The sequence below is a fragment of the Alligator sinensis genome, unplaced genomic scaffold (assembly GCF_000455745.1).
Source record: "Alligator sinensis unplaced genomic scaffold, ASM45574v1 scaffold1277_1, whole genome shotgun sequence".
Lineage (NCBI taxonomy): Eukaryota > Metazoa > Chordata > Crocodylia > Alligatoridae > Alligator > Alligator sinensis.
In genome coordinates, this window is record NW_005842341.1 from 558,812 (window position 1) to 572,006 (window position 13,195).

The window sequence follows — 13,195 nt, forward strand, 5'->3', positions numbered from 1 at the left end:
CTGCTGAAGTTTTATGCCCTCAAAACAGGAGCCTCTTCTTGGGAAATGTTGGTGCTGATCCTTTAATTTTTTTACCGCTTGTAGCTCACTTCTAGTTTTTGTTTTGTTTTGAGGGCTTTTTTTGGTGTCTAAAGCATGTATCCAAATGTATTGTTGCAGACCAGTAGGTAAGTAGAAAAGGGGATTAAACAGACCAATGATCTGTCTAAAATTATTCTAACTGGAAAGAAGTCACTTCGGAGATGAAAGCAACTACATTTCTGTAATTGTCAGCTTCTTGAAAAGAAAGCAAGCTGTTTTGGAGGGATTTTCAGACCTCGTAATTGCTGCAGGTCATATTATAGCTGTCAATAACGCTATGAAGAAAAGTAAAAAGTATAGATGCTCCTCCCTCCCCTTCCATCCCAATTATCTAGTCTCTTCCATGGGCTATAATTTGGATGCTAAGCTTTGTAATCTTTTACTTAGGAAAACGTAAACCTTTTTGTGGCAAGAGCAAAACATGTTGTGATGTAACCCAGGGTGGGCAAAATGGCAGATCTGGATGGTGGATCCCTGCCTGGTGCGTGCAGGGAGCAGATCACAATCCAGACCACGATGTCACTGTTGCAGGATCCTGGTCCCGGAGCAGCTCCCCACCCAGCTGCGCACCCTGCCAGTGCTGCTGGGGCCAGTCTCCATGGAAACCCTGGCCCTGCCCTGCTGCTCCTGGGGTCTCCATGGAAACTGGCTGCTGCAATGTAGGCAGGGGCTGCTGGGAAATGAAGTCCACTGCGGGCCCAGTCTGGCCTATGAGCCAGACTTTGCCCACCCTGATGTAAACCTACTTCCAAAAGCATTGTACTCCACTTACCTGCCAGCTAAGTCCATGATTTGCTTAACTACCTAACACTTGCCCGTACCTGTATCTCACTTACTGCTTATGCTGTAATAAACTCCAGTTATTTGCGTGTTAATTAGATACATAAACTGGTTAAGTGTGTCACAACCCAGTGATTTTGGTGCCTCGGCACGATGGAATTTTCTTGCCACATGAGAGCTTCTTGCACAGCGAAGGTTTTTGCTGCACAGAAGAACCTCAGTGCAAGAGACTTCCCGCCAATTTGCAGGATGCATTTCTTCCTTGCAGCACAGAAATGCACGGTGCAAAGAGTTCCCGCTATTCGAATGCAAATTTGTGTCCCGCTATTGGCCAGTTCTAAATTATTCACACGTGGCAGCTAGTAATTGGCCTGCTAGCCGTTTAAAATTTTGTGCGACTTCCACCCAAGTCAAAGAACTTTGAGCACGCTGCAGAGTGCCTCTAAAGAGATCTGACTTGCAGCTAGCTGATCGAGAGACTGATCACCTATCGATCCTTCTTCCCGTCACCGAGCGCAATCCCAGACGTACCCTTTTCCCACCGGCTTGATTTGCGGACGGATTAACTGGCTTGGGCCTCGCCAGCTGGAACAACCCACGTGGTTGTTCAGACGACCGGACCATCTGCGTCGCAACTACAGGCGGCATAAGTAAACGTTTTTGCAACCATTAAACCTTGTCTGCCTCTCCATTCACCAGCCCGCCCTGACGAACAAGCAATTTCTAAATCACCTCGAGTCGGCTTTAGCTGTCCGAGACAAAGTGTATAGCATCTTTCAGTATCCCCGCTTTCTAACTACCGTAATCCTGTTCCAGGTAACTGCACATTAAGTGCGGTGTGTACTTTGCAACTAAATGAACTCTGTTTAAATTACCCCCCAAGATAGTGACTAGGAAGCAGCTTGTAAGTGAGGAGAGCTGGTCAGCTCAGGCTTTCTGCTTGTTTGGAGTATACTATACCTTAAAGGGTGACTGTTCCTCCTCTGCAGGAAACTTCTTTGTTGATGTGTAGTAAGGAACCTGCGTAGAGAGGACAGCATCCCAAGAATACTGACACATTTCACCTGCCTGCTGGGCTCTTGTTGTGTATGCACTGAATATAAAGCTGTGACCAAATCTGAAAAAAATTACCATAAACTAACCTGTTAGTCTACAGTTTTTTTCTTGAAGTAGGTCAGGTATGCACATTCCAGCTGAAGCATAACCGTTTGGCTTCTAAAAATCACATTCTTTTATCCTGTGCATATGACCTTTTAGGTGGAACTTAAAGGGTAAATATTATCCCCCATTATGTTTGTGTGAGATGATGCATGAAAAACTAATATGTCTTAATAAATTATGACCAGTACCTTGGGGCCAGTCATGCCTGCAGACTGTATTCTACATCTCTTGTTCTGTAGTCTTAGTTGAATAGAAAACAGTGTGCTTTTAAGTAACAATATATTCCTTTGTCTTATTGTTTAATAGACACTCCATGCTGTTCCATCGTATGCAGACGCTAGGCAGAGACTGGGTTGCCCACTGTGGTGTATCTCAAAGATTTTGCTGGAACAGTCAAATTTCCAATTGTAGGAGGTGGATTGGACACTGTACTTGGGCTCCTTATCCATTTCTCGGTACAGGGCACTTCTCAGCAAATTGGAGTCTGCCTCCATTTTTTGAGCCTTGGAGACCGCACCACAACTGGCGCTGGCAACCCAGTAACTTCACACAGAGCTCTCTGCTTCATATTTCTCATCCCAACATGAAATCTGAGGGGGACGAACCTTCTTCAAAAAGGAGAAGACATAGTGGTGAGAGTTTTTCAAGTCCTGACGAAGAAACAAGCATCTCTAAACAAAATGAAGTTACAGGGCATGTTACAGCACCTGAAACTGAAGGGAGTCTTGCAAAGGAGAAAGGTGAAGGCAGCTTTCGATATTTCTCTAATTTTGTTCCTAACATTTAACACTGTTTAACAAGCCATAAGGTGCTATCACCCTGTGTTGTGTGCATGCATGCTGGCACCCACACTAGAAAAGCGTCACACTAGGACAAGTATTGAAATGGCAAATATTGTATTTGGTATTTAAACAGTCTAAATTTTCTGCTGTCAAAACCAGAATCTTCCAGAATACTCAGTGATGTAGGCCTGACACTGTCTTGCCCGAGGGAAGTAGAAGTAACAGAGTCCTCATTTATTGTTTTGCTCATACCCTGCAAGAGAGAGGCAATGGTAGAATCTTTTTCATTGTCTTACACATCCTCGCATTCTCTTTTACAAGAGGATCAGGGTAGCATCAGCTCAAGTGTTAATGCTATTTTGAGCCTTGTGTTGATTAGGAAAGAAAACATAATTCACAGAATCCTTCATTACTTTAAATGCAGTGACAGAATTATCTCCCTGCCGATCCCAGAAGATTGCCTTTCCAGGTAAAGTAGATTAACCTAAATATAATTAAACAGTGGAAAGGAACTACTAACAGCAGTATGTCACCAGTGCATAGCATAGGTAGTTAAATTCCAGCTTCCTTATACAGAAGTAAGAGGCATAGAGAAAACATTGACCTTAGGTTTCCTTATGCACACTTGGTCAAAATAGACTTACAACTCAAAAGCAGCTGCACTAAATAATCTGTAATTCAATAACTAGTCAATGTTTTTGTGGACAAGCTCTTTCTCTGACCAACTCCCTTAGATAAGGAATTGGGCTTTCTGACTGCCTCTATTTCATCAGCTGTTCTTTTAATATGTTATATATTGCAGAGAAGTAAAACGCATCAAATCCGTATGGTTGTAACTCCAAATTCCAAAGCATATGAAAGCTTTCTGAGGGCATTTATACACATACCTTTTAGTTCTCAGATGCTTTGGAGATTCGCTGCTTCGGAGCAGACTCAATTAATGAATTCTGCTCCTTACAGGAGCTGACACACCATGCTGCACCACTTGCAGTTGTATAAGTGGCAAAATGCGCATCAGTGCAGAGAAAATGGTGGCAGTGCGCTTTTGAACTAAAGCACCTCCAAGGTATTTTTGTTCGGAAAGTGCCCCACTACCGCTTTCTCCACACTGACATGCATTTTGCTGCTTATACAACTGTAAGCATCACGGCGCCAGGTGCTTTTCAAAGCATCTGGCAGTGCGGCTCTTACACATGTAAAAATGCCTTCTGTGTCTCAAGTGCCTTAACTCCCCAGCTCACTTAAAAACTCTTGGAATAACATATATGTCAAACTGACCATGAGGGGTTCCATAGGACATGAGGTTTCTCTAACCATTAGAGAAGTCTGAAATGTGGAGTGCACAGTGGCTACACGCTTTGCAATTCATGTTGATGAAGCTTAACCTCAGTCTTGAATGGAAGGTCTGAAATATTTCAAAACATGCCAGATACCAACTTGGCTATAAGTTTCCTTAGACAAATTGAGCTAAATTGAATAATTTCTTAGGTACAGTAGTAGAACAGAAGTTAACAACACATTACATAATTGTATTTTACTGTTTAATATTTTAACAGGAATGATCAAGAGACACTGGGAGTATTTCTGTCACCGTAAAAAAAAGAAGATCCTTGAAGATAAGGAAATTGACCAAAACAATATAGAAAATGAGTTTGATTTTACAGTGATGTCCTACAATATCCTTTCACAGAATTTATTAGATGATAACTCCCACCTGTATAAACACTGCAGATGGCCAGTATTAATCTGGGGTTATAGATTTCCCAACATTCTACAGGAAATCAAAGAACTGGATGCGGATGTAAGTGAAAAACAACACCGGTATTGCTGGGAAAATATTCACTAATGAGTAGTAAGTCCTTGCAGATTTGACTTTTATGTGATCTAGTGAGTGTACTGTCTAGTAAATTCAGCTGTTGTTTTGAGTTATAGCAAAATACTTTATTATTAGTTCTAGTTCGTGTTTACCATAGTAATCTTTTCTGGGTGATCTAAGCCTGAGACAGAGACCATGCAAGAGGTCACCATTGTTTTACACACATACTTCTGAAGCTGTCTCTGAGTGCTTTCTAACTAAATTTCAGGGCTAGTACTTCATTTTCAGTTTCTCTAATCTATAAGCTGCTTTTGATATTCAAACTCTTCCTCATTATTCCATCATACCTTCCATGACACTTTCCTTTCCTAAATCTCCTCCTTTCGTATTAAATGTTAAAATTGTAAAGACAAGTGCTCCAAAGTTAGGAAACGCCAAGATTAAGTTTGCTGGTGCAACATTAATTCATCCTCTTTGTGCTTCTGAATTAAGACACAGTTCCTAACTGCATGATCACATTCTTTCCCCCATCTACCACCCATAGGAACTCTGCCCCATTCAGTGCATAGGATGGGCTTCCACAGGGGTTGAATAAGGGTTCTGTACCAAAGGATGCTGCTGTCTGTAGGCTGTCTTGCCTCATTTGTTGCAGAAGGTAGAAGGTGTGTAATACATGTGAAAGATACAGAATTACAGGTAGAGAAAGGAGAATGTAATGGTTAAAGAAAGCTGTTAGATGCTGCTCTGGAGAACTAGGTGCCTTCTCTGATGTAGGGTTTCTATGCAATGTCATTTTTATTTTCTTTTTTTTCCCCGCAACAAACCTTTTTTTTCCTCTTCCCCCATCCCAAACTCTGGATGTTCTACTTGAAACCCTAGCTTCTGGTTTGTGAAAGTGCTGAATAGAGCTAGCTAGGGAAACTTCTATCTCTAGCTTTTGAGATTACAGAAACCCTTCTGTCCCATTTTGGGGTAAATGGAGTTCATCCCAGTGTTTTTAACAAAAATCAGAGGGATGACTCCCCTGCAGCAGTAGAACATACAGCCTGATATAATGCTTATCTGGGATTATTTTATTCCCTGATTTGAATCAAGGTGAGTGCTGTTGCCAGCAGGCTGTTAGCTGTTCTGGGGTGGTCTTTCCTGTTGGAGCTGTTCCACTTTGCATAAATTAAATGTTCATTGGGCCAGAGACAGAGAGAGATTTTTATAATCCAGTGGGTAGGGCATTTGCTTGGGATATACAAGATACAGGGACTAATACCAAGGTCTTCCACTTTTCAGATGAGTGCTATGACCACTGGGCTGTTGAATGATTGGGTGCATCTCTGTTTCTGACTCCATTGTAGGCCTGAAAAATGTTCCAGTAAAAAGTTTCAGTTCTAACAAATTGGCCTATGCCACTAAAAGGTTTCAGCCAGAAATCCTGAGCATTCAGGTGCAACTGAAGTCTTTAGGAGCTCAACATATAAAGTGTTATATAATGCTAAATATATTGAAAAATCATGTCCTTTTAAGAGCCATCCAGAACTAGTGAATGCTTTTGACATAAATATTTATGCTTTGGTTCCCCATTTTATAAAATAAGGGTAACAGTACCTCCCTAACTTGCAAAGGAGTAGTGGAGCTTGATGTTTATGAAGTGCTTTGATAAAATGAAGTGCATTACCCGGAAAATAATCATCTTAACCTCAGAGTAGGTTTGAATACTAGTTAAGGTGTTTGGGCCCCATGTTTTATATTGAAGAGAAAACAATACCAGTATATTGAATAGCTGTTCATTTATTGGGCATCAGCTGTCCTATGCAATGGATGGGGCAGGGGAAAAAACAGTATTTCATTATGTAATTACAAGCTGTATCAGGATGCATTAAGAGGTGTCAAATCGAGGTTGCATAGGAATCTAACTCCTATGCAACCTTATTCAAGTTCTTTGAATTCAATTTTATGTGTGTTTATAGATAGTAAAAATATTATGCGTTTCAGGCTGTGGAATGAATATTGGGACCCTACTGTGAAGCTTTGTTTCTACTTTAGAGCCCTTTGTTCAAATGCTTGGTCAAGCAGCTATACCCCTCTGGAGCCTTCCTTTAGAAGGCAACAAGTTTTGGCCTTACATTTACTATGTTGATTTTAATCAGCTTCTAAATAAGGGGTGAGCAAAATGGTGGATCCAGCCAGCAGCCGTACTCTATTTCCCAGCATCCCCTGCCTGTGTGGCTGGAGCCAGTTTCCATGGAGACCCCAGCAGCAGCCATGCTGTGCTAGCATGAGACTGGGGTTTCCATGGAGACCAGCCCCAGCAGCGCTGACAGGGTGCATAGCAGGGCATGGAGCAGCTCTGGAGCCAGGCTGGGATCTTGAAGCAGTGACATTGTGATCCAGAGCCAGGGCAGAGCTGCGATCTGTAGCCTGCACCCCTCCCAGCCAGCCTACCCCTCCCAGTGGCACCACCACCACTGCCACTGTCTGCCTTGCACAGGTGGCAGCAGTTGAGCCTGCCCTACTCTTGCCCGCAGCACAGCACCCCTTCAAGCCCCACCATCAGGAAAAGGCTGGCACCACTGCTGCCTGCCAGCACTGCTGGGGCTGGTCTCCATGCAAACCCCGGCCCCATCCTATCACACCCAGGCTGCTGCTGGGGTCTCCATGGAAACTGGCCCCAGCTATGCAGGCAGGGGCTGCTGAGAAATGCAGTCCACTGCCAGATGGATGCAGCCCACAGGATGGACTTTGCCCGCCCCTGTCTGAAATGATAAACCTGAGACCCATTGTGGTTCTATAATATGTAGACTTCCAGGCTTCACACTCATCATGGCGAAGTACTGGGTCCTTCTGCAGTAAGAGAAAGGTACTTGTTTGCAGTATGAGTGTCTTTCATATGACACTTGTATTGTGTCATTACAATAGATATTTCTCCTAGCGTTCTCTTCTTTCCACTCCAAGTTGCTCTGCAGTAACTAGGATGCAAGTAATTTTTGCTACCTCCTATCCCAGAAGCAGTGGGCGGTTTTGAGCTGCAGCTTACAGCCTGAAAAAATGTACATTGCCTATGAGAAGTAGGAAACTTTCTGGCAAGCAGCCTGGCCTACAGAATCTAAGTATAAACTTTACTAGCCTTGTGGTAGTAGCAATAATGACCTTAATGTAGGAGGCATATAAACCTACATGGTGCTTTTTTCAGGCTTTGGTAAAGAGCTTCAGAGCGTCTGTTCCTGGAATTGTCAAGCTGAATTCCTTGAATTTATTCACATATGCAGCTGTTTACTGGTTTGGGGGTTAAGTGCTGATTTGTTTTCAGTAAGACTGGGACTTCCCAACAAGTCATCTCTATTTAAACGTTAGATCCTTGTCTTGTATATTTTGTCACTTAGCCATTTAATAAGTCTTCATGACAGGTAAAAAAAAATCCCCCAAAACCCATAAATGATGCATATTTCAGTATTGATTTTGTTTTTCCCTTTAAGGTAAACATTCCTACCAATACTAAGCAGTTTTTATGTAGCAGAGTAAACTTTTCTATGGCACTATTTATGGAGGTTAAAAACCTAAGTTTATGGGAATATTGTAGACTTGCCAGTTAACAAGTCAGCCTTTATTAAAATATTTTTTTGTTAATATATTTAAATTCAAATAGGACAAACTCTTTTTTCAGGTACTTTGTTTACAAGAAGTTCAAGAAGACCATTATAGAACACAAATCAAGTCAAGTTTGGAATCCTTGGGTATGGTGAAATGTTTTTGCCCCACTTGTTTGCTTCCTCCTCACTAGGAATGAAGAAACATAGGACTAGAGGGGAGTTCCTGGGTTATACCAGGCAACTGGACTCCATTACAGGCAACCACATAACATAATCCCTTCTGTAAGCTCATCAATCTCCATCTGCCTTGAAAGCTAAGCAGAAGGCAGGGCAGAGTGGCAGCTTAGAGACTATCTGGTTCAGAGGCCTACACTTTTGTAGGCGAGAGCCTACTTCATTATATGGTAAGTAGACTGCAGCCTTTGAAATCTCATGCCACTCTGAACCAGTTAGTCTCTATGGGCACTTTTACACGTGCGCCAGGGTGGGAGGTCAGCGCTTTAATTAGAGTGGCACTAGTTAAAGTGCTGCCACATCTCATATATCAGCAGCCCCTCACTTAAAAATGGCGGCAGGGGCACTTGAACTTAAGCTCATTCGACAAGCTTTAGTTCAAGCATCCCCCGCCACCATTTTTAAGTGCAGGGACGCTGATGCACCAGACGCAGGAAGCTGCTGAAGTGCGGTAATTGCCCTGATCCTGCAGACTCAATCTAGTCTGCTCTGATGTGCTGGAATTCCAGCGCACTGGAGCAGCCTCCACGCTCGTGTACAGGCACCCAAAGGTGCCATAACCCCCATCCTTCTGCCTGACTTCAGATTAACACAGCTAACTATCTCTACCTTAAAAGCTTGTTAATTTTTAGAACCTGCTATTCCCATTGGAAGTCTGTTCCCAAGCCTCACTCCTCTGATGCCTTGACATTTTGCTAATTTAGTCTAAATGTATTTGTCCGCATGCTAGCATCGTCTTTTAGCTTAAATACTGTATTTACCCGAAATCAAGACCCTGAATTTAAGACAGGCCCCCAAAAATTAGATACTTTATATGGCAAATGTGTAAATTTGTTATCATTTTCCAGGTATAAAATCTAATTATCGGAGGGTTGCCTTAGGTTTCCCTGTTACAGCGGGGAAATCAGTGTGGCTGGGGAGTCAGATGCTTGAGACTGTCAAAATCCTCCTTGCCCTCTGCCCCCTCCCTACTTCTTTTCCTGCAGCCTTCCTACCATCCCCTCCTCTCCCCGCCACTGGTACTCTTCCACCCATGGCGTGGCAGAAGCTGCAGAGGGCAAATGGAGTGCAGGACACATGGCTGCTGTGGCTCTGACTCTGGCCCTGACCCAGGTTCAGGGCCAGAATCAGAACCATAGCCGCTGCCTGCCTCCCTGCTCCCCTGCTTTGTATGCAGATCTGAGCTGAGGGGCTTTCCCCCCCATGCTGATTGGGGGGAACCTCATATTAGATTTGAGAAATATGGTAGTTCTCTTTCCTCTCTGGTGTTACCTCTATCCTAAAATATGTAGAGAATATACTTGCAACAGTCCATATACCACTGGGGGAAGAGAGAGGGATTTTTTTTACATGTCAGAAACTGGACTGTTAAGTATTACTTCAGAGCCTGCTTATGTACTCCTTATCTTAAACTTTCACATTTAAGTTCTGCCTGTATAGTGTAAAACTAGACTCGCAATTGCCTTCACGTGCACCTTGAGCTCTGATCCTGTAAATTGCTGAGTGCCCTCAGCTTTCATTGGCTTCAGAAATAAAAGAGAGACAAACTTTAAACAATCTGGTTATTATCACATCATTGTTGTATTAAAGATGTCTGAAACAACTCCTGTGTTTTAAAGCACTTCATGTAATAATTCCTGACCTGCAAAGACCTGTCAAGTATTGTTCCTCATTGGAATACTTCAAGTAATGCATCTCCAGTGTGCTCCAAAGCAATGCAACAATACTTTAAAGCACCAGTCATCTTGCATATGACTTGTCTGATGACAAAGGGGAAAAGCATAATGGCTATCTCACATTATCGGTTCAGAACTGCATACACCACAAAAGATACTGGATTAGATTTATTGTTCAAATTAAATTTAAAGAAATGTCCTGTGTCCAAATTCCTTAGCCACAAGGAAATTATTCTACAGCTGCAACTATAGCAGGCTTGGGTATTGACTGCTTTGGATAAAACAGAGCAATTTTATTTTTCTCAAAATTATTTAGATTTATACAGTAGCATCCTTTGATGTTTTTAATTATTTTTCTTATAGGGTATCATTGTGAATATAAAATGAGGACAGGAAGGAAACCAGATGGCTGTGCTATTTGCTTCAAAATGTCCAAATTTGATCTGGTCTCCTCAAACCCAGTAGAGTTTTTCCGCCACGATATTCCGCTCTTGGACAGAGACAATGTTGGACTAGTTCTGCTTTTGCAGCCCAAATTTCACTGTAAAGCTACTGCTGCAGTCTGTGTAGCCAATACGCATCTGCTGTATAATCCAAGACGAGGGGATATTAAACTGACCCAACTGGCAATGCTGCTGGCAGAGATTGCCAGTGTTGCCCATCAGAAAGATGGAAGCTTCTGTCCCATTATCATCTGTGGTGACTTCAACTCAGTTCCTGGTTCTCCACTGTACAGTTTTATAAAGGAAGGAAAGTTGAATTACGAAGGACTTGCAATAGGAAAGGTAGGTGTCCTTTTTGCCTAGCACATATCAGAGTTAATGCTGATGGAAAAGCAGTATTTCTTAGTTAAGGTCACAGTTGAGTTTACAGCACTAACCAAGTTTTGACCTCCATTTTAAAGTCTACAAAGGAAACTGCTACAAAGGTAAGTTAGGTCTGGTGCCAAGTCTGTGGTTTTTTTGAGCAGTGCAACTTTTTAACTCTTAGTTTTCTGGCTCTGCTGACACAGTAGATCTTGAAAAACTGTATACATCCTATTAAAGGTAAGAACCTGAACCCCGCCTCCCTCTTAATTCAGTTTGTTTAAAATTATTCCCAAATGATTTGGACGTTTAGAAAACATTCCTCTTCTTTCTTAAATCTTCTCCCCTACCACCTACAAAGACTTTAATTTTACAGCCAGCATATAGTCAGGCCTAAATTTTCAGCCCAAGGTGCCTTTTTATAGGTACTAGTTGTGCCTATCAGAATGCACCCATATTGTAGCCCATAATTCAGATGTGAGCACCACATTAGAATTTCAAACATCTCAGGTAAAAGTTGCCTCCCTGAGAAGTATATTAAAATTCTGAAAATGTGGCTTACGTATTAATTACGTTGGCTTTATTGGCACTTATAGTTGTATGTAATGCCGTGCTGCTTTGCATCATTGTTACAGAAACTTGGGACACTTTGAGGGGAGACCTAATCAGATGCAGTTATGTCCCTTTTAAGAAGCTATAATCATATTATTATAGCTGAACTAGGGCTGTATTGAGTAGCATTACTGTAAAACGAGAAAGGTATGGTTATCAGGTGACCAAAATAGAAAATGTGTTAATGTGATGACGTGTTATAATATTCTGTGAGTTTAGTGTACATATTCCCATTGCTTTAAGCCCAGTTTATGGAAATGGGAGTCTCCTCCCTTGCTTGCTCTGAGGGCCTTATGGCTAAGGGCAAGAAAAACTCAGGGGTGTCTGGACCCCAAGCCTCCAGGCTTGGGCCTACAAGTAGGATGCCTGCCAAAGGTTTTGGAAACATCTGAAGCACCAGATTGGGGTGGAGAATGTTTGCCAGTAGTAGGGTCACTTATGGTTCTGGACTCTAGGATTTGAAATTAGTTTTGGCTAATTTCACCTCAGATGCAAATTATATTTAAAAAACCGCAAAATATATATACTCGTTGGTGAGGTGTCAAATGAGATTTAATTCAAAGCAACAAGCATCTGTGCTAGGGAAAATTTTCCTGTTGGTGGTGTTAATTGCCCAGCAGAAACCAACACTTTCTTTAGTGCCCGTGTTGAGTTGACTTGTTTCCAGAAGATTAAATGCCACAGTGTTGAAAACAGCATCAGCAATAAATGAGCTGACTTAATATTGTTAAAAACTGGCTTTGGCATTCTCTCAGCTTAATCTCACATGAATAATCATAGAAAATCTTTATGTAAAGATGATATTTTTTATTTACAGTTGCTTTATTTTTGTTTATTACTTTAGCAGAAAAAGCTTTGAGGAGCTACTATAAAAAGCATGCTTTTCTTCTGTCTCTAGCAGCGTGGTGGTTTTGTTTGTTTAGTTGGATCACAGTTGATGTTAAGAATACCAAATAAAATTTATCCTGTGGTCTAAATCAGATCTTGTATAATACAGACATGTACGTTCTTCTGTAGGTGTCTGGACAAGAACAGTTTCCTAGGGGACAAAGAATCTTATCTATTCCAATTTGGCCTCAGAGGCTGGGCATTTCTCAGAACTGTGTGTATGAAACACGACAGCAGCAAAGAGAAGAACATTCAGGTAAGTTTCTGAGTAGGTAAATTGATGATTCTCTGAAAACGTCATCCATATTCTCAGTTAAAAGCCAAATATTTTTTTCCATAAAAAACGTTTGGGCCCTGATACTGCAAACGTGGATTTATTGGAACCCCTCAGACAAAGTTATTCACCTGCCTCAGTATTTACTTGGAAAACTAATGTCATTTGAGATGAAAATGCAGAAACTAGCTGGAAATATTAAAACGTTACTTTTGGATATCTCTAAAACTGTCCCTCTAAAACTTCCTGTCCTTATGTCATTTAGATACATAGTATACCACTTGAAGGGGTATATATATTTTAGGTAAAATATTTGGAGCGGTACAAATTTGTTTGAAGGGACTCTTAGGAAAGAAACTGGAAATTTAATCTTAATGGATTATTTTCCCCATTAAAATAAAAAATAGTATTTGAATATGTTATGCTAAACCAGGGCTATCCAACTGGTGGCCTTCAAGCCACCTGCAGCCTCCAGACTGCTGGTCCAGGTGCTGCTTTCCCTAC

At 41.7% G+C, this 13,195-nt stretch overlaps 1 protein-coding gene across 1 annotated transcript in view; it reads left to right on the forward strand.

The window, feature by feature from the left end:
* ANGEL2 (angel homolog 2) overlaps window positions 1–13,195 on the forward strand; it is a gene marked incomplete at its 5' end in the record, with an annotated part of 21,766 nt that overhangs the window by 434 nt on the left and 8,137 nt on the right. The window contains 5 exons of the mRNA XM_006028779.3: window positions 2,329–2,762; window positions 4,361–4,605; window positions 8,276–8,345; window positions 10,475–10,896; window positions 12,547–12,673. Of these exons, the coding sequence (XP_006028841.2) occupies window positions 2,329–2,762; window positions 4,361–4,605; window positions 8,276–8,345; window positions 10,475–10,896; window positions 12,547–12,673 (1,298 nt within the window). The remainder of the gene's footprint in view (window positions 1–2,328; window positions 2,763–4,360; window positions 4,606–8,275; window positions 8,346–10,474; window positions 10,897–12,546; window positions 12,674–13,195) is intronic.